The sequence below is a fragment of the Lactuca virosa genome, chromosome 1 (genome assembly GCF_052849685.1).
Source record: "Lactuca virosa cultivar CGN04683 chromosome 1, Lactuca_virosa_CGN04683_v6, whole genome shotgun sequence".
Classification (NCBI taxonomy): Eukaryota; Viridiplantae; Streptophyta; class Magnoliopsida; order Asterales; family Asteraceae; genus Lactuca; species Lactuca virosa.
Genome location: NC_136426.1, coordinates 34,401,406 through 34,423,784, shown reverse-complemented (window position 1 = coordinate 34,423,784; position 22,379 = coordinate 34,401,406). Strand labels below are relative to the sequence as shown.

The window sequence follows — 22,379 nt, the reverse complement described above, 5'->3', positions numbered from 1 at the left end:
ATTCCGACAAAAATTTGTTGCTATATTAAATTTATAATTTAAAACAAATCCAAATTTTCTGCTAAAAATTAATGCAAAAAAAAATAATAAAAAAAAACACAAACAAAATTATAATAATAGTCAAATACCATTACATTCATTGTCGTTAAAATGGTCAATAACATAAGATTCATACATTCAAATACTCAAAATACCATTACAATGTCATGACAAAAACTAAGAACTACATGGTGGATTACCGGACGGGTCGAGTTGTCTCATAAAAGCAGCCAATTGTCCTTGCACTTTCAATTTCATGTCATTTCGCATTTGTTCCATTTGCAAATCCATTTGACTTTGCCTTTAATCCATGGCTTGTTGCATGTTTGACACTTGTTGTCGCAACTCATTTACCTAAAAATAGCAAGACAAACACATCCGATTGGTAAATATTAGAAACTAAAATTAACGTTTTACCTGTTGTGAAGTCGAGTTCTGCCAGATGTGGCGAAGAAGGGAGGCACTGAGGTGGTCGGAGGTAGTGGAGAACTCGACGGAGGTAGCCGGAGGAATGGACGACAGTGCTGAAATCGATTGGAGCAGGGACGTTTTTATGTTAGGGCAAAAAAGGGATCTGAGGGATACGAGCAGGAGGAAGTTTTTATGAGAGCGGGATAAATTGTTTTTTAGAGGCGTAGGTATTCTGTAGGTAGCAGGGATGCGTAGGTATTCTGTAGGTGTCGAACCTGGGCAATTTCAGAGTGATACATGCCATGGCTATTATTATTATATATATTAAAGATGTGAAAAATTTTAACACTTCTTTCCTGTCATTGGCTGATTTTTATTTTTTTTTATTTTCTGTGCCGATAAGGATCATGTTGCTGTCCACCGCTTCTTCTTACTCTCTTCCGATTAAAAATCCCTAAAACCACCGCACTTCCCCATTTCTTCTCCTCACCGTCGATCCACACTCAGTCTCCTCTGTCTTTTCGAGCCCTAAATTTGTTGACGGAATATCTGTCGATTTTATAGATCGTTCTTCCTTCGAAGTCGACACATAAACCCGTTTTCCCTCTTATCCCATCAAATATCTCTCTCCGTCGATTATCTATTGATTTTTGCTTCGTCGATGAAAATAGAAATCGATTTACCAATGGTTGTTTGACAATCGGGCGCTCCCTTCGCCAGCCTACTAGCGACGTCTACCATGTTCACGTGAATGTATTATGCTTCCAAGAACATCGGTCATTGAGTTTCTCCCCCAAAATTAATCAAACCTCGCTTTCCAGTTTTTTTCTTTCGTACCTTTCTACCTTGATAATCGATTTGTAAGACCTAATCGGTTGAACTCTTTCTCCGATTTGAAGTTCGTGAATTTTAGAGGTGCGTTGTTGCTCACTTTTTTGTTTATTTTTTTACATCTGTCAGCTTCTTCACTTTGGAAATACAAATCATTTATCGACTTTGCTATTTTTCAAAGATCGGTTGATCTGTATTGTTTTCTCATACCTTCATGAACAACGATGTTTCTGTTTCTATTTCAATTGGAAGATGTGAACTTGAAATCTACTACCTATTTGCTTCACTTTCCTTTACTATTTCTTTTTCTTTTTTTATGTTTTCATCATGAAATGTTTTAGCTAACATGTTATTTATGATTTTTTTTTAAGGTTTCGTATTGGATTTTTGTTGAAATAGGTAAAGGACGGACTATATATGACATCTCATTTTCCAGGTTGGAGTGCTCATTGAAAGAAGTTACTCAAATATCACTCTGTTTTACTATTGATATTGGATTCATGGAACCAGACTCCAAATTGACTATCATTCTCCCAATTAAATATTATGTTTAAACTAATAATCAATTTTTTGAATGGATTCAGTTCATTATGTAGGGAGTTTGGTTGATGGGACAACATTTATCTCCACTAGAGAAAAAGGGGAACCCTTCTCCTTCAAGATTAGCCAAGGTTTGTTGTTATTCACCATTGTTTTTTTTCTCTTTTCTGTAACAATGTGATGTGATCTTTATTCTTTCATCTGTTGTCGCTTTGGTTTGACATTACCAATGAGGTCAGATATGTTCTGGTTTTGATGAAGCAGTACTTACAATGAAGAAAGGAGAAATAGCATTGTTTACATTGCCTCCCCAATTGGGATTTGGAGTTTCAGTCACAAATGTTGTGCCTCCAAATTCTATCATTCAGTTTGAAATAGAGCTTCTCTCATGGATCGCGGTATTAGATGCCTGTAAAGATGGTGGCATTCTTAAGAGAGTAGTGAAGAAGGGGGAAGAAACAGGACAACCTGGCGATTTGGATGAGGTTATATGTATTCTTTTGCACTTCTTTTTTTTCCATTTTATATCAAGTTTGTTAACTAATAAGTGATGTGAAAATACATATAATCATTCACTGATCTTGGTTAATGCAGTGAAGTATGTAGTGAAGCTGCCCGATGGTGTTATAATTTATGAATCACCAAAAGAAGGTGTTGAGTTTTACTTGAAAGATGGTAAATAAATAATTATGTAATTAGTTTATTTTCTTTCAACCATTTTCATGTAACCAAATTTCTTTAAAATAATATTATACTGTCTTACTAGGTCATTAATGTTTGGCACTTCCAAAAGCAATTAAGACAATGACAAGAGAAGAGAAAGCCGATTTAATTGTTCAACCACAGTGTAAGATTCCATAAATATAATTATAAATTAAAATTGATAAATAATGTGACTTTTTATGAACTACAGATGGATTTGGTGAAGAAGGGGTTACAATTACATCACTGCCCAATGGTTTCTCTCCAATTCCACCAAATTCTATGCTTCATGTTGAATTGGAATTGGTATCTTACTTATAATAATAAATGAAAATAATATAAATGATAAAAATAAATTAAAGAAGAAATTAATAATTGGATAATAGCAAACGCGCAAATTACCCCAAACCATAGGGACCATTCGTGTAATTTACTCTTAAAGTTTTTAAAAAATATAAATATAAATCATTTATATGATATGCATGTTATGTTTTTAGGCAGTGGATTATGTTAGTGAAGAAGGGGAGTTTGGGGATTATGATGAAAAGGTTGTGAAATCATTAAGAGTTTCATGCTGGTTGAATGCTGCTGCTTGTAGCCTCAAATTAGATGATCACAAAAATGCAATCATCTTATGTTCAAAGGTAATCAATCATAAAACCATTATACTTTTTTTTAAACAATTCCAAGTTTTAATTATTATTATTATTATACAAGGTTGTTTCCAACCGGTGTTGGATGTTGAGTTCTACAATGTGAAAGCTTTATACAGAAGGGCACAAGCTTACATGGAAACTTATGATTATGAATTTACTGAATTGGACATCAAGAAGGCCTTGGAAGCCGATCCACAAAACAGGTAAAACTATAAAATTTGGAGGTCATTTTGGTCATTTTATTAAACCTCTGTAATTTTATTTTGGTTTTGTTATTTTGTAGGGAGGTAAAGTCTATTCACAAGACTTTAAAGCAACTTGAAGCTGAGAGTAACAAAAGAGATGCTAAACTTTATGCAAATATGTTTGCCCAAATGGCTAACGATTGTTCTATACAAACTAAGGTTTTGATTTTCTTCTTTTTCCAATTAATTTTGTTTTCCTTTTTATAAAATACTTTTTTTTCCATTGACATCAGTCAAAGTCAAACTCAAACACTAATATTGAATGAACTGATGTGGTAGAGATTAAAGATTGAGAAAGTGGAGAAGAATGAGAAGGACGGTGTTATGCGAATGGAATTGGAAAAAGGTGACAATGAAATGGCTGTTGATTCATCTTGAAATTATTGTATTTTTGTGTGTGTGTGTGTGTTAGTTGATGGGTATTTTGATGCTAAAGGTGTTTGTAAATTTAAAATAGTTATTTGATTACACTCTTCATTTGCACTGCAGTTGTCATTATTTACTCCAGGTTGGTTAAATTCAATAACGGTTAATGATGCACTAATTTTTGTTCCCAATTCAAATAAGGTTAGGAACATTTGTTTTTTTTCCGGGTTATGAATTAACTATTGCAAATTTATTGCTTGATTTAATTTAGAAAATGTAGGTTCACTAAGTCAGGAGGTGCAATTACTTATAAGACCAGCTGAAGATTTGACATATTCAGTTGCTAAATTTATTGAAGTGTCTTTCTAATCAGGCAAAGGGGTTGATATTGAAGGGTGTAAGCTCTTGAGTTGGGAATGGTGACCCTGCTCTGATTATATGCCTCACATAACCAGACAACAACTTTGAGTGCAAAATTGGTTTCATAGACAAAACATAACCACATTATACTCAAAAAGTCAAAATCGTCATTTGGAGTTGTACTTTGGTAGAGAGGTGTTGTTACAAAAACTTTATAAATAATTGTTGCTGCCGCACTTGCTATTTACTTTGCAACACAAAGGGGTCATTATATTATAGCATAGTGCAGCATATTTGTGTGTTTGTAAATGGGCGAAACGTACACAATAGCAACATACTTTACTGTATCTACCAATTAGAACAATGTACTATACTTCCACACAAAAGCGACACCTTCCGACCCCCGCAACGTGGGGGTCACCTTTCTAGTTATTATTATTAGTCACCTTTCTAGTTATTATTATTATTATTATTATTATTATTATTGTTATTATGTTGTGAAAAAGATGAAACGAAAAAAAAGATATTTGACCATCGAAAAATAGAAAATACAAAAACTGTCGTAGGTAATCCGTAGGTAAATACCTACAGATTACCTACGGATATCCTTTATCTGTTGGTAATCCGTAGGTAAATAGGTTACCTACGGTAGTTTTTGTATTTTCAATTTTTCGAGGGTCAAATGTCGTTTATTTCATTTAATTTTTTTTCATAACATCATTATACGTCGATTACTAAAATTTCACCAAGTTGTACATGATATAAACGTACGTACAACCGTGTGCACCATTACAACTCATTATTATACATCATACATAATACAAAAACTATAGATGGTTTTTTCTTGAATCACAATTAACCATCATTTAACATATACATCATATACTAAATAGAATACATACATATGGGATTCTTTGTATTTATGTGCCCGTATATTCTTTTGTACCGAATATATCATACATTTCTACAAATAAAAAGAATAAGACTTTGAATGAGTAATGGTTATAATGGTACACACAGTTGTACATGTATTAACATTATGTATAACTTAGTCAAAACTAAGTAATCAAAGTATAATGATGTTGTGAAAAAGATGAAACGAAAAAAACGACATTTGACCATCAAAAAATAGAAAATACAAAAACTGTTGTAGGAAATCCGTAGGTAAATACCTACAGATTACCTACGGATATCCTTTATCCGTAGGTAATCCGTAGGTATTTACCTACAGATTACCTACGATAGTTTTTGTATTTTCAATTTTTAGAGGGTTAAATGTCGTTTATTTCATTTAATTTTTTTTCACAACATCATTATACATAGATTACTAACATTTCACCAAGTTGTATATGATATAAACGTACGTACAACCGTGTGCACCATTACAACTCATTATTATACATCATACATAATATAAAAACTATATATGGTTTTTTCTTGAACCACAATTAACCATCATTTAACATATACATGATAAACTAAATACATTTAACCATCATTTAACATACATATGGGATTGTTTGTATTTATGTGCCCGTATATTCTTTTGTACCGGAAATATCATGCATTTCTACAAATAAAAAGGATAAAACTTTGAATGGGTAATGGTTATAATGGTACACACAGTTATACATGCATTAACATTATGTATAACTTAGTCAAAACTAAGTAATCAAAATATAATGAAGTTGTGAAAAGGATGAAACGAAAAAAACGATATTTGACCATCGAAAAATAGAAAATACAAAAACTGTTGTAGGTAATCCGTAGGTAAATACCTACAGATTACCTACGGATATCCTTTATCTGTAGGTAATCCGTAGGTATACCTACAGATTACCTACAATAGTTTTTGTATATTCAATTTTTAGAGGGGCAAATGTGGTTTATTTCATTTAATTTTTTTTTCACAAAATCATTATACGTTGATTACTAACATTTCACCAAGTTATACATGATATAAACGTACGTACAACCGTGTGCACCATTACAACTCATTATTATACATCATACATAATATAAAAACTATATATGGTTTTTTCTTGAACCACAATTAACCATCATTTAACATATACATGATAAACTAAATATAATACACACATATGGGATTGTTTGTATTTATGTGCCCGTATATTCTTTTGTACCGGAAATATCATGCATTTCTACAAATAAAAAGGATAAAACTTTGAATGAGTAATGGTTATAATGGTACACACAGTTATACATGCATTAACATTATGTATAACTTAGTCAAAACTAAGTAATCAAAATATAATGAAGTTGTGAAAAAGATGAAACGAAAAAACGATATTTGACCATCGAAAAATAGAAAATACAAAAACTGTTGTAGGTAATCCGTAGGTAAATACCTACAGATTACCTACGGATATCCTTTATCTGTAGGTAATCCGTAGGTATTTACCTACAGATTACCTACGATAGTTTTTGTATTTTCAATTTTTAGAGGGTTAAATGTCGTTTATTTCATTTAATTTTTTTTTCACAACATCATTATACGTTGATTACTAACATTTCACCAAGTTGTACATGATATAAACGTACGTACAACCGTTTTCACCATTACAACTCATTATTATACATCATACATAATATAAAAACTATATATGGTTTTTTCTTGAACCACAATTAACCATCATTTAACATATACATGATAAACTAAATATAATACATACATATGAGATTGTTTGTATTTATGTGCCCGTATATTCTTTTGTACTGGAAATATCATGCATTTTTACAAATAAAAATGATAAAACTTTGAATGGGTAATGGTTATAATGGTACACACAGTTATACATGCATTAACATTATGTATAACTTAGTCAAAACTAAGTAATCAAAATATAATGAAGTTGTGAAAAAGATGTAACGAAAAAAACGACATTTGACCATCGAAAAATAAAAAATACAAAAAACGGTTGTAGGTAATCCGTAGGTATTTACCTACAGATTACCTACGGTAGTTTTTGTATTATCAATTTTTCGATGGTCAAATGTCGTTTATTTTATTTAATTTTTTCAACAATTTATACATCATATAAACATACATACAATCGTATTTACCATCGAAATTCATGACTCGTTTCAATAATAATAATAATAATAATAATAATAATTTTATAAAATAAAACATAATAACTATAAATTTAGAGATATATAGAATAATAAAAATAAAACAATAATTATAAATATAAGAATAAAAATAAATTATAGTTTTAAATGTAATAATAATATAAATAAAGCAAAATATATTAGTAATAATATAAAGAATAAGGAGGGAAATAAAAATGTTTACTACCGATTACCTACAAAATTTGAAAATCTTCTTTTCCGTAGGTATTCAGTAGTAAATTACCTACAAAATACCTACAAAATTTGAAATAATATAGTTTTTCTCGTTTCCGTAGGTATTCTGTAGCAAATTACCTACAAAATTACTACAAAATTATTTTCTGTAGCTATTCTGTAGGAAATCCGTTATTAAATTAGGGCAACTTTATTTCGTAGGAATTTTGTTGCTATTCCGTAGGTATTTTCCTACAGAAAAAATTTGTAGGTATTTTTTGTGGCAACTTACACCCTTTTCTAGTAGTGTCGAGACTGAGTCTCTTCTCTATGTTCCCCGTCTTGTAAGGAGAGATTAACAACGAAAGTAGAGCTTTAGGGTTTTCCTTCGTTTTGTTATTCTTCTCGATGATCTTTGTAATCATCTCTTTTGATTCTCGTTGAAGGTTCCAGCTTAAACGGTTTTTCTTGGTTGGAAGATACCTGTATACATGTAGAAAATGTTATTGCATGAACACATGCAACGAAAAGAAATGGTAGTACGTTGTTCGTTTGACACATACTTGAATCCGGGGATGTAAACACTTCGTATGGCTTCCGATGCAATCCTAACAAGCTGATCTTGCAACTCGAAGACGCGCTTTCCTTCTTCAAAATTGCTACTGAATGCAGTTCTTGATATTACGTATGCTGAGAGGTTGTTGAATTCTTTGTATACGTCTAATTCGAGACTGTTTTCCACACACATTTTTGCTCCCATTTTATCTAGCAAGCTTTTGGTGCTAGCCACAATTTCAGGGACTAATTCCTGATAAACCAACGTCCTCTTTTAGTACCATAAACATATTAACGAAGTTAGAAAATCTATGAAAATGAACGATTATGTATCATTACCTTAATCCTCTGTAGGTTTTTCACAAACCTGTGTCTTCAAGACTTCAATGAAACAGTGACAAAAAAAAACGAAAAAGGAAGAAACAGGGGATTTCACAAGCTTAATGCTTTATTCAGTGAAAAAATAAATTGGAGGAGATGATCCTCAACGTACACAAGCATAAACTATTTAAACACAAGAAAATGCGACTAATTAGCAAGTAACTCCACCTAACATGAGACCCGGACTGCATAGCCTACATGACTTTGATTTATTCTTGCTAACTATTAAAACGTGCATTAATAAAAACTTAATAAAAACTTACTAAACTCAGAATTATAATAACATTTTCCCCTTTAATTCTGAGCTCCAATCTTCTTGATGCCAATCATCCTGCACATTTCATCATGCTTCACCTTGGCTAATGGCTTGGTAAGCATGTCTGCCTTTTGTTCCTTCCCATCTACATGTGTTACTTCAATTTCCCCATTTTCAACACACTCCCTGATGAAATGAAACCTCACATCTATGTGTTTACTCCTACCATGAAACATTGGGTTCTTCATAAGTTCTAGGGCTGATTTCTTATCAACAAACATCCTTACTGGAGTAATATTTTGACCTGTTATCTCTGTTAGCAATCTTCTTAGCCAAATACCTTGGCATGCTGTCATAGTGGCTGCCATGAACTCAGCCTCACACGAAGACAGAGCTACACATCTCTGTTTTTGTGATGACCATGTGACCATGTGACCATTCACATAGAAAACCATGTGCCCTGTACTCCTCCTGTCATTTACATCCTTTGCATGATCACTATCTGAAAATCCTGATATTGTGATCTTGTTCTCTCCCTGTGTGTAGATCAAACCATGGTCCAGAGTTCCTTTGATGTACCTTAGTATTCCTTTTACAGCTTGCAGGTGGACTTTGGTGGGTGTTTCCATGAAACGACTAACCACACCCACAGCAAAGGACAGGTCTGGTCTTGTATGGGTCAAGTATCTGAGTCCACCTACAATGCTCCTATATTATGTGGGATTCACCAAGTCTCCATCTCCTTCCTTAGTTAATGATAACTTATGCTCCACGGGACATCTTGTAGGATTACAGTCAAGCATTCGTGTCTTTTCTAGCAGTTTTCTAGCATAGGCCTCTTGTTTTAGAGTAATGCATTGGTTTTGTTGACATACCTCAATTCCCAGGTAGTATGTTAGAAGCCCAAGGTCGCTCATTTCAAACTTTGCATTTATCTCCATCTTGAATTTCTTCACTTCTTCAGTTGAGCTCCCTGTCACTAGCAAATCATCGACATAAACCCCAACGATCAGTGTACTTTCACCTTTCTTTCTTGTGTAGACCGAATACTCTTGAGGGCATCTTTTGAATCCCAGATCTTTCAGGTACTTATCCAAACATGCGTTCCAAGCTCTGGGAGCTTGCTTTAAGCCGTACAACGCTTTAGAGAGCTTTAGTACCTTGTGAGCTTCATCTTTCTTCTGATAGCCATCTGGCTGAGACACGTAGACCTCCTCTTCTAACTCGCCATTTAGAAATGCTAATTTCACATCTAGGTGATGCACCTTCCATCCATTTGAGGCTGCGAGGGCTAGAATCAATCGAATTGTTTTGATTCTAGCTACCGGTGCGAACACCTCGCCATAATCGATGCCCTGTTTCTGTACGTATCCCTTCGCCACCAGTCTCGCTTTGTGCTTGACTATTTTTCCCATCGGATCCCTTTTCAATTTGAATACCCATTTCAATCCAATCGGCTTTCGATTCTTTGGGAGATCTACCAAACTCCATGTGTTGTTTCTTTCAATTGCATCCAATTCCACCTCCATTGTGTCTCGCCATTCCTTCTTTACACTAGCTTCTTCGTATGATGTTGGTTCTTCATCGAAACTCATCATCATTAATTCTTCAGGGGGTAAGTGGATTTCCTCTGTGTTTTCGTATAGATCGGTGAGTAATTTGTATCGTTTTGGTACGCCACCGCCGGTTGAACTTGATGCGGTGTTAGGATTGGAGTGAGAGCTCTGTGAATCTAGGGAAATTGGTGAATTGGGCGTTACCGGAGAGTTTATTGGGGATATTGGGGAAATATAATCTGGGTGACCCGAGTCACTTAATTGGTCATCAATTCCCCAATTATTTGAATTTTGAGACCCGTTTTCTTGATTTGGAGCATCCGGTGCCCATTCTTCTTCGTCTTCAAAGAATTCTTCAGTGAATTCAAATCCTTCCACCGTGAAACTCATTCCTGTTGTTGATTTGATCTTCACACTTTTCTCCCAATTCCAAGCTCGTTCTTCTTCGAATACCACGTCTCGACTCACATACATTTTTCCTGTATCTGGGTCTAGTAATCTATATGCTTTCGAACCTTTTTCGATTCCGAGATGGACCAATGACATGCTTCTGTCTTCGAGCTTATTTAGATATCCCTTTGCAATCTTCATGTGAGCTACACACCCAAAGACTCTAAGGTGATTGATTTGTGGTTTCCTCCCAGTCCAAGCTTCATATGGAGTTGAGTCCTTTAGCGCTTTTGTTTGAACTCTGTTTAAGACATAAATAGAGTGTGACACTGCCTCTCCCCACAAGCTATCTGGCATTGTCATCGTCTTCAAATTGCATCTCACCATCTCCAGTACTGTGCAATTTCGTCTCTCTACTACTCCATTTTGCTGTGGAGAGTAGGGAGACGTGTAATGCCTCTCCATGCTAGTCTCCTTGCAGTATCTTGTGAACTCATTCGACAAGAATTCACCGCCTCTATCTGTTCTCAGCACTTTCACCTTCTCCCCTGTTTCGGTCTCCACTTTATTTATGAAATTCTTGAACACCTGAAATGCTTCGTCTTTAGTTTTCATCAGATACACCCACATTACCCTGCTGAAATCATCAACAATCAGCATAAAATACCTATTCCCAGACGGTGTGGGTGGTGAGACTGGTCCACACAAGTCACTGTGGATTAACTCAAGTCTCTTCTTTGCTCTAAACGATGCTTGTGCTGGAAAGGGGTTCCTCATCTGTTTTCCCACCAAACATCCTTCACAGGGCGATGAAGGAATCTTGATCTTTGGCACTCCGGTGATCATCTCTTTGTCAACCATTTGTTTCAAGGAGTTAAAGTTCGTGTGTCCAAGTCGCTTATGCCATAGCCACATTGACTCATCAGTTTCAATGTTTAGACACACAACACGAACTGCTTCCAGCTCTATCTTGTAGAGTCTGTTGCTTGACCTGCGAACCTTCATGAGTAGTTTTCCAGACGAGTCATGCACCCATAAAAATGGGTCCTTGATCCTTATTTCATCTCCACCTTCCGCCAGTTGACCTAAACTGATAATGTTACTACATAGATCAGGAATATAGTATACATTATCAAGTTTTCGACTTCCACCATCTTTACACTTGAACACGATCGAGCCTTTTCCATCAATCCTTACTTTGGAATCATTTCCAAACTTCACCTGGCCATGGATCGACTCATTCAAAGTTTTAAACTTTGATTTATCACCAGTCATGTGATTGCTGGCCCCACAATCAAGATACCAAACCTTTGATTGATTCAAGCAGCCACCCTTTGTTTTCAACTCTGGTTTCAGGTTTTCTTCATTTAGAAATACTTCCCCTGTCTCTTCTCTTCCATCAATAAACGAGAGTAGCAATGCAGGTTCATTGTCTTCATGGATCAAATTACTTTCATGACTTCTCTCCTTTCTAGGGTTCTTACATTCAGCAGCATAATGACCATACTCTTGACAATTGTAACATTATACCTTGCTCTTGTCAAAACTGCTTGATCCATGCATGTTTGAGTTTTTCTGATTATTGTGATCACCTCTGCCACAACCGCCGCGACCACCACTGTTGTTTCTTCCTCGACCTCTGCCTCTACCTCGAGAACCACTGGAACTGCCACGATTTGATTTAGATTTCGCATCTCCTTCTCTTTTTTTCTTGTTTCTCTCTGACCATTCCTGATGAGTCAGGAGAAGTTTCCGATCATCACTTTCTCCAAATCCTTTCATTCTCTCTTCATGCGCTTTTAGACGGCCGATAACTTCTTCCACATACATCTCGTCTAAGTCTCCAAATTGTTCGAGAGTTGAAGCAATTTGAAGAAATTTGCTTGGGACTACCCTAAGTAATTTCTTCACAACATAGGACTCTTGAACCGTCTCACCTAGTGTTCGCATAGTATTTACAATGTTTGTGATTTTTCCTGCGAAATCGTCCACACTTTCTGACTCTTTCATCGTCAATGCTTCAAATTCAGCTTTCAACGTCTGAATTCGAGCTGATTTCACCGTGTCTGCTCCCACGAACATTGTTTTTAGGGCTTGGCATGCTTCTTTCGCCGTCTTCTTCTCCGCTAACACCATTAGAAGGTCTTCAGGTATTCCCTGATAAATGGCTGCCAACGCCATGTTATCCTTCTTTGATTCAACAAGGGTATTTGCAGTTCTGGGCTCAACTGCATCCCATACACCCTGTGCCAACATGAAGACTCATCTTGATCGCCCATGTACCATAATTCGATCTTGTCAGCATCGAATAATGGAGTGTAACTTGACCATCTTTCTCACCATTTCCGTTGTTGCCACCACTGCTACCAACTGTCATCTCTTCGCGAGATTGATACTTGGGCATACACTACCAGATCCGCTCTGATACCAAATGTAGGTTTTTCACAAACCTGTGTCTTCAAGACTTCAATGAAACAGTGACAAAAAAAAACGAAAAAGGAAGAAACAGGGGATTTCACAAGCTTAATGCTTTATTCAGTGAAAAAATAAATTGGAGGAGATGATCCTCAACGTACACAAGCATAAACTATTTAAACACAAGAAAATGCGACTAATTAGCAACTAACTCCACCTAACATGAGACTCGGACTGCGTAGCCTACATGGCTTTGATTTATTCTTGCTAACTATTAAAATGTGCATTAATAAAAACTTAATAAAAACTTACTAAACTCAGAATTATAATAACATCCTCTCCATGTTAAAAGCTTGACTAGTGATCTTTCGATGAACAACCTACTGATCTCCTTCCAGATACACGATCCCGTCGCCGAACAGACCCTTGACCAACGGGTTATCTCGTGTTTTCGGGAACGATCCACTGGTATTCAATAAGATCTCCTTGATCATATCGGGATCGGTAATGGCTAATCTGGGTTTTGACCCGAACCAAAACAAAAATTGGTCCCCATACATCTTTGACCAAAAGTATATAGTAGAATGGCATTACCTTTCGAACCACTTGACTGTTTTTGAACGATTCAGACTTGGACGACAATTTATCTTCCGCCATGATCAGGCGTTGAAGCTCGTCGGAGTTGCCGGAGATGGGGTTGTAACTTGGTCCTCCGATGCCTTGTTGACGGAAAAGACGTTGGTTCTCCAGCGCGGGGTTTTAATGAATTTGAAATAGAGGTAACAAAGTGTGAATATAGAAAGCGAGAGAGCTGCAAGAAGGAGGAAGCCCCTTTGAGTTGATGCAGAAAAAAAAACATCCGAACAGAAAAGAGATATAATGAAGAAGGTCAAATTGCTTTGAGGTTGATGGATTCCGTTATCCATATATATATAATGGTCCAAATTCCAAAAGTTCATGCATGAAAAGTATTTTTCAAAGCCAACGGAGACAATCATAATAATACCAAAAAAGGAAACAACAAATAACAAATAATCATATTCTTAATATATTAATCATAACATGATTTTTTTTAGTTTATAAATAAATATAACAAATTTGGTATTTCGTGATCAGCTAAACTTTATTTGTTCAAGGTCTAAATATAAAAAAATATACACATTCAATTTAATTCTTAAAAAATTCATAAATTTTCATTACAATTCTATTGCACTCCACACTCTCTCTCCTTTATATTGTATTCACATTTAATCTGTTAAACACTAATATAACTCCCATTGACCTTAGTTAAAGTCAACCTTTTAGTAAACTAATAAAAAACATTTCAAACAACCATTTATATTTTTATTTTCAATATTTTACATTTATGAAGTTTTCAGTTATTGTTTGTTTATATACAATAATTGTCATTTATCTTTGAATATGAAATTTAGCCGTAATTACAAATTAAAAAAAAAAAAAAAAAACTTCCGTTCTAGAAGCATTTATTTGCAACGTACGTTAAAAAGATTTTGTATTATAATAACTTTTTGACGGCAATTAAATCTTCGATCATATATACACACTTATTCATACGACGCCACCGCAACAATTATTTCTAAGTTTAACCCAACAGTCGTACAACGGAAAAGTTCTTGCACAAATGGCCACCACGGACACCCTTTTTGAATGGACCAATAATTATCTGTGTATATTTGTGTCAAACTTAAAAATAATGACGTGTATACAATCTTATTTAAGCTTCCTTTATCATCCAATTAATAATGTACGTATATCGGTTTGAAAAAAGAAAGTGTATTATAACTAATCGTTAATAGTTATTCCTATATTAGTTAGGTACTGTACATTTCTTTATCTTCTCTGATTTAGTTAGGTATTACACTGCTCTTAACCATTAGTTTATCTTCCTTGAGTTTTATGTTAGAAATTTTGGGTGTTTGCTTTGATTCACTAAAGTCGTGATACACTTTTAGATTGAAATATTTCGATGATAAACCAAAAAATCAATCAGAAAAAACTCAGTGGTTCTAGAACAGAGAATGTGGAATGTTAATATTGTTGTACCAAATTCAAAAATGACCAAAAACCGGATAATGACCAAGTGTTTGAAAAACTGGTGAAAACTGTCATATGATAGTTACAAAATCACCACATAACTGTTATTAAACCCAAACATGGGATCTGCCATTTGGACGTTGCGGATTGTCATCCTTTGGACCCCACTACTAGGCTTCACCCTTAAATACATGTGCACTTCAAATCAGAATAAACTCAAACAAGCGTGCACTCTACGTCACCCTTATTTGTTTAATATTTTTTAAGATTATATTTTCAACAAATTAATCTTATTATACTTAAATAATATTGGTGATAAAAATCACTAACATTTTAGTTGGGAAACCATTCAAAGTGCATCATGTGGTCTTAATTAATTCCTAAAAATGTTGTCAAATTACTTGCTCAAAACTGTTTAGACCTCACCCAAAATAACTGGTCATGGTTTTTTCGATTGCTTCTTGAATTGTTCGCAAGTAAACCTGCACCATAACTATAACTATTAGGAGAACAATGTGCAAGAAGTGCCTTTTAGTAAATTGTTTCTCCATGGGCAATTTCGTAATTTAACTCTAGTTAGTTATTGTCAGTTAGATCTATTACACTAACTACTATTAGTTAGAGTTGTTATTTTTCCTATGTATAAATGCTTCTTGTACTCGTTCATTCTTCAGCAAGTAATACAACGATTTCTTAACATCTCTCTCTTCCTAATTTCTTCTTGTAAAAACAACATTTATTATTGAGTCTAACAGATTACAAGTAAGAAATTGATTGGGGTCTGAATCAAACTCATTTTTACACTAAAATGCTCAGACCTCACACTAAACCTAACACTTTGTATAGTGTTGATGAGTAATATAATACTAAATATAATATTATACTATTCTTCAACATTGTCTTTTACATTATAAAAGTTAGATAATAAAATATACCTAATTTTTTTTTTATTGTTAAGTATATTGTTTAATGGATTTGAGAGAATTTAATGATTATACTATCTTTTACATTATAATTATAAATAGTATAAAAGATAGTGTTAACATTGAAAGTGATCTAGCTGGGTTATATGACCCTGATATTGATTTATTGGCAAATATATATTCATGGGTAATACTCCACTTTAATGTTCAAATTAGGGATCTTTAGGGTAAGAATGCATCATTGTTTATTTGATCCACTTTTATAAAGTCGTTGATTATAAAGTAGTGGACTAGTCATGGGTGGAGCTTTATCAGGGCGAGGGGCGTTGTGGTCACCGCAGATTTTTTGATCAGAAGTAACCCCTATATTTTAATTTTATTTATATTAGGCCTAACAATATAAAATTTTAGGTGTGACCCCTCTCTCATCAATTTGTATACATATTATATTTTCGGCCCCAAATGAAATGTTGAAGCTCCGTCCCTGGGACTAGTGGTCACCTCGGCTCAAATGGGGGTATAAATATAATTGGGACAAAGCCTATATATATATATATATATATATATATATATATATATATATATATATATATATATATATATATATATATATATATTGAATAAGCCGAATGTCAATTGATAAATACAGTTGCTCACTTGCTCGTACTAGAACGAATATATTTTTGGATCCAAATTTGGAGTGGGGCACTGGGCTTAGTTTGATGGTACTAGTCCGAGAAAATGTTGGTCATTACTTGGACCTATTTACTTGTTGGGTCATACCAAGTAAATGTATCCATGACGACTGTGGAGTTAGAATGTTAGATACCTATTTGATTTGACAAATTTTTAATGTCAAAATTACATAAAAAAACAGTTATGGTTTTTTTTTTAAATTATTTTATTTAACCGCTGCAAAAATATATGTTTTAATCACTGAGAGTCTGAGATTACGTTTGTCTTTTTATTCGAAAATCATTTTAAATGTTTTTCGCGAACGAATTGCACAAAGTCCAAAGATCAAAATTTTCAGTTAAAAACTATTTGAAAAAGAATTTAAGTTTCTCTAATAAAATCATAAAAAAAATAGATGGTTAAACCGACAACATTCCAAAATAATGGTTTATAAAATTCAAAACTTACGTAAAAGTTTTGTATTAAAAATAAATCAAAAGTCTCAATGGTTAAACCAAAAAAAAAGAAAAAAAAAATAAAATTATTTCTATAGTTAAACTGAAAAAGCTCCAATAATAGTAATTTTTATTAAGTTTGTCTAAGATTAAGATTTTACTTGTGATTGTTTTTATTTTTATTTTATTTTTTTATTTCTTATTTATTTTTTTTAATTTCCAAAATCATGATCATAAGATGATATTGAGATCGAAAAATCCTACAATGATAACTACTTTATTTTGTATGATTTGTAATTTATATACGACAAATTGTATAAAGACACTTACTTTTCATAAAAAATCGATCTTGACACCGTGTTATCTTTTCTTGCATTTAAGACACTAAGTTTTCACAAACGTTTGGTTTTGACATTATATTTTTCAATTTGTTTCAATGTTGACCATTTGACTAATCAACCCAGTTGCCAATTGACTTAGAATGGTGAGTTATCGGTCTTTGATGAAGTTGCACTGACGTAACATGATGACTTGACACTTTTTGACTGTCAAAATTGAAAAGAAAATAATGACTTAATTATAAATAAACTATGTTAAAATCAAATTTTTTTGAAAACTTAGTGTCTTTTATGTACTTTTCCTTATTATAACATAATAATTAGGGCTTTGTAAGAAGGTTTGAGTACTTTTAGAGCAAAAAATCAAAACAAAATTGCAGTCTACCATGCAATGTTTTGGGTGTAATTGTAAAGTTTTTAGTGAGATGCTTCAATGTGTCTCAACATATATTGCCATAATCTTGATTTATAGCTCAAGTTATAATAAACTTAATTTGTAGAAGTTTTAATTTGTATTTGCAGTAGAAGTTCTGAGATTAATCTTAATTTGGTTGGTTTGATATATAACCCTAGTATAACAATCCTTTTTGTAGTATTCTTTTTCATCAGTTTCTTGCTTTTATGTATAAAATAATGTTGTTTCAAAAAAATTTAATAATCAAAAAACCAAAAAATCTCCTCTAGCAAATCTATTTGATCCATCGAGTATAAAAAATTCGATCAAAAAGAAAACAAAGGAATATGGAAAGGAAAACTTCATCACACTATAAAACACCACTCAAACATCCAAAAGTTTCAATCTTTAAGAGATATTAATATTAACAAATGAAGATAAAATATTTTATATATTAAATAATAGATCATTAAAAGAGACCCAAAAAATTTCAACAAAAACATGCACAGTTGCACACAATCCTTCATTTGTTTATACCGATTTATCTTTTTCTTATATTTTATCTTATGAGATTTATTTTCAAACTAACATATAGTAGGTTGCTTTTACATTATATAAATCGAATATACAAAAAAATACGACAAATAGCGTATATAATAAATGTTACCATTCTTGTCTTATGGTTATGATAACAAATAATTAAATATTTTAAACCACATGAAGGAAAATTTAGACCAGTCATTACGGGTAACGGGAGTATACGTTATTCCAATGTATTCCGATGTGGCAACCGAAAAACGACGTCATAATGCCGGAAACACCGCTCCTGGGTGGCGTTATTTGGTGTTATGGCATTAGCCGTGTTTGTGGTAACGGGAGGGAACATAGACATTTGGCTGCAATTTTCTCAAACGGTCATATTTTAGACTTTTTAAAAGCGACCAATTTGTTGATTCACGACTGTAACACCCGCAGATTTAGGCTAGTCAATTAAGATATTAAAAACAATAAAAGCGACGTTTTGATAGAAGGTTATTTTGGATAAATAATCTTAACCAAACTTATAGTATATGTGACAATGATTCCGTACATATATAGAATGCCTAAATCTGATTTCATGAGAGGAAGTTATGATTTTTCAAAGTTTCAGCGGAACATTATACGGCTCAGAAACCGAAATTGAAATCGGTCAATTGTTAGGAAAAATAATCTAAACGAGAGTTGAAAATCTCGTCAACACCTATCCATCGACTTAAAGACAGCCGAGAACGGATATCATATGAGAGAGTTGTGAATTTTTAACGGATTTTAACAGTCTAAGTCTGTTAAAAATATAACTTTAAAAATAAATTCAAAATTAGCTGGTGGAGTTTAAATAAAAGTTATAGATCTCGTCAATAGCTATGCGTGAATATAAAACACGTCAAAAATGGAGCTCGTATGAAGAAGATATGAATTTTTGAAGAAACAGAAAATCCTCACGTGCGCTTGCGTGCAACGACAAAGTACGCGGCGTACACTGACACTCCACCCATTATCCGCCACCTGTCATGCGACTGCTGGATCCACGTCACCCGGTCCGACCATTTGCACGGTGTGCACTCCAATTTTGGCTATAAATACCCTGCAGTGTCTTATTCGAATTTCACACCTTCCTTATGTTTATCTCTTGAGTTCTCCCTACTTTAGCTCTAGATTTCCCTTACTTTTAGTCTTCGTCGAAGCCCGAAGATCCATGGAAGCCCTGCGGCGCTAGATAGCCAGTGAATAGACGCCCCCAGATCAGAGTTCTGCCTGCATAATTCCCGGTTTTCATCAGAATACTCTGTAAGTTAAACTACACTTATTTTATTCAAGTGTAACTTTTAATTACAGTCATAGTGGTTATTACGAAGCTATAACTAAGATTTATCAATGATTCCAAATTCATTATACTGATTGATCTACTTACGGGGATGATGTCTAGGCTAAATTTAGTAAGGTGTTTAAAGTGAGATTTCCAAACAGTATACTCTGTATACCAAACAGACCCTACATTCGATATGATCCTACCTGGTTGTTCCTTACTTGATAGATCTTGATGTAAACATTGGGATTAGTGAGTAATTTAGACTATCATTAGTCGTCAATAATATAAGACTAAGACTTAGTAATGTGAACCTAGGTCACGTTAGAAGAAAATATAAAGTACAAAGGCGAAGTTCTGCCCAAATTCTATGGCATCCACTTTTATCAAGTGGGTACATAGTTACTTTCATCTCACACATAGATATGAAATATTTAGATAATTAAATGTTATATGTGCTTATGTGCAATAATGTTCTATGTTAGATGAAATATTATAAAATGATTTTTTATATAATTTACCATATATGTATTTTCTTACCTATAATATAATGGGCAGTAATGGGTAATGAAGGAGGAATAGAATAAAGAGGGAGATGGATGATGAGAGATGAAAATAATAATAAAAGGCCTTAACTTACTAGTGAGTAATCTAGACTATCATTACTATTACAATATTACAATCAAGGTATGTAAGATAACCCTAGTTTTATATGAATTTTGAAAATAGTATACCTCTCCTAGGGTTTCTCCTTTTGTGTTCAAGTTTGCATGTTCAATTAGAGAAAACTTAGATCCAAAGCATTAGGGTTGCATGCACACTTCAGAACTGTTGTTATGCTCAAAACCCATCATTGGTATGAGAATCTAGTATTAGTTTTCTGTTGAATATGATGCAATTGTGAATTGTTCAAATGAGAAGGGGACATAATCGTCATTCTGTTCATCAAAATCGACGAGTTCATCTTGGAACTCGACGAGTTGACATCAACTCGACAAGTGCATTGCCCAACTCGACGAGTTGCAAAGTCAGATCCTAAATTTTCGGTTTTGATTATTATTTCATGGATTAATTAGGATAATTACTTTAAATTCGTTTTAATTGTTTAAAATTTGATATTTTAATCAGTAATGTTGTATCCTTATCATGAATTCGTGATTGGGTTATAATTTTGATAAAGACAAAATTAATTTGTTAATTTAATTATTAATAATTTAACCTAGTGTTTTGGAAAAGTTTTAAAAAATACATCCTTGTTTTTAAAATTTAAAATTTAGATTAAATAGTTTAATTTTGAAAATTTTAAATTTAAGAACCCTACTATTTTAAAAGTTTAAAATACACCCTTATATATATATATATTGTAAAATTCAAAGTTAATATTTATATATATGTATAAAAAAAGTCAGTTTTACCGTTATTAGGCCTCATTCACGAAGCCGATCTATAAGGGGGGTAATAAGGAAACTGCCTATAAAATGGCGGTTGAATGAGTTTCCACTCTCACCCACTGCTTCCTTGATTGTTGGAGTGTTGTTAGCCGAACGGGTTTGATAGGACATTAACTCTCATTAATAAGTATAATGATATACAAAGTAACTAAATGTTTTTATAAAATTCCCAAATCTTAGTTACTTTAGGAAAATGTGAATTTGATGCTAATCCATGAAATTGCACATTGCACTTTATAAAAGTTGTTAGTGGAGCGTGTGTGGTTAACCGGCATACAAATATGGACTAATAAAGGGTGGCAATGGGTAGCTCGTAAATTATCATTGATTAATGGAGCGTGTGTGGTTAACCAGCACATTAATTAGATGATAAACGACATCGAGAGTACCAAGCTAATTTGCGTGGTTATTCACACCCTGTTTGTGATCATCTGTATCCCAGTCACAAATGAAAGGGCATGATCGAGATTAAACATGTCATTGAATAGTTCAATGAATCTCATAAGACTTAGGAATTTCATTTAAAACTTAATTCGCTTAAATTTTCATTTTCTTGATGGTGAAATTGGTAAATTGTCATTTACCTACCTCTAAATAATTTGCAATTAGATTTCGGTATCCCTCTTCTGAATTGTGAATTATTTAGTTGGGTCCTAGCCTTAATATTTCATTTGGGTGTTATATTAAGGATTTTCTTATCTAATCAAATCTTATCCTTTTTTATTTTCAGATGTCAACTTCAAACAATGCTTCTGGCTCCTCCAACAACAACTCCAACCACTTCTCGCTCTTGAGCATCTTCTCAAAAGTCACTTTCGATGGTACAAATTATAATGATTGGATACGCAACATCAAGATGGATTTGCGCTTCGAGGACAAGGAATATGTTCTCGAAAAGTAGTTGAACGAGATCGATGAAACTAAAGCTACTCCTGAAGAAATAGCTGAATATAGGAAAAACTGCAACGATGCGACCAAAGTTTCATGCATCATGGTTGTAATTATGACTCTTGAGCTACAACGGTTCTATGAGGACTATTGGCCATATGAGATGAACAAGGACTTGATGGAAAGGTACCATCAACGAGCTCGTCAAGAGAGGTACGAAATAGTCAAGTCACTCATAACAAGCATGATGAAGGATGGAGAGTTCGTCACGACCCACTTGCAATGCATGCAACGATATGTGGATCGTCTGTTGAAGCTCAATGTGAACTTTGATGAGGAATTGGC

At 33.6% G+C, this 22,379-nt stretch overlaps 1 protein-coding gene and 1 pseudogene across 1 annotated transcript; one reads left to right on the top strand and one right to left on the bottom strand.

Annotated features, from left to right (window-relative positions):
• The first annotated feature begins 481 nt into the window (after window positions 1-481).
• On the top strand, window positions 482-3,858 carry LOC145112775 (70 kDa peptidyl-prolyl isomerase-like; annotated as a pseudogene).
• A 3,793-nt stretch (window positions 3,859-7,651) lies between these two features.
• LOC145167703 (cytochrome P450 734A6-like) lies at window positions 7,652-8,366 on the bottom strand. Its single transcript, XM_079086967.1, has 3 exons — window positions 8,351-8,366; window positions 8,020-8,264; window positions 7,652-7,939 (listed from the first exon to the last, which is right to left on the bottom strand). Exons 2-3 carry the CDS (start codon window positions 8,214-8,216, stop codon window positions 7,690-7,692), a joined length of 447 nt encoding a protein of 148 aa, XP_078943093.1. The 5' UTR covers window positions 8,217-8,264; window positions 8,351-8,366; the 3' UTR covers window positions 7,652-7,689.
• Window positions 8,367-22,379: the final 14,013 nt, after the last annotated feature.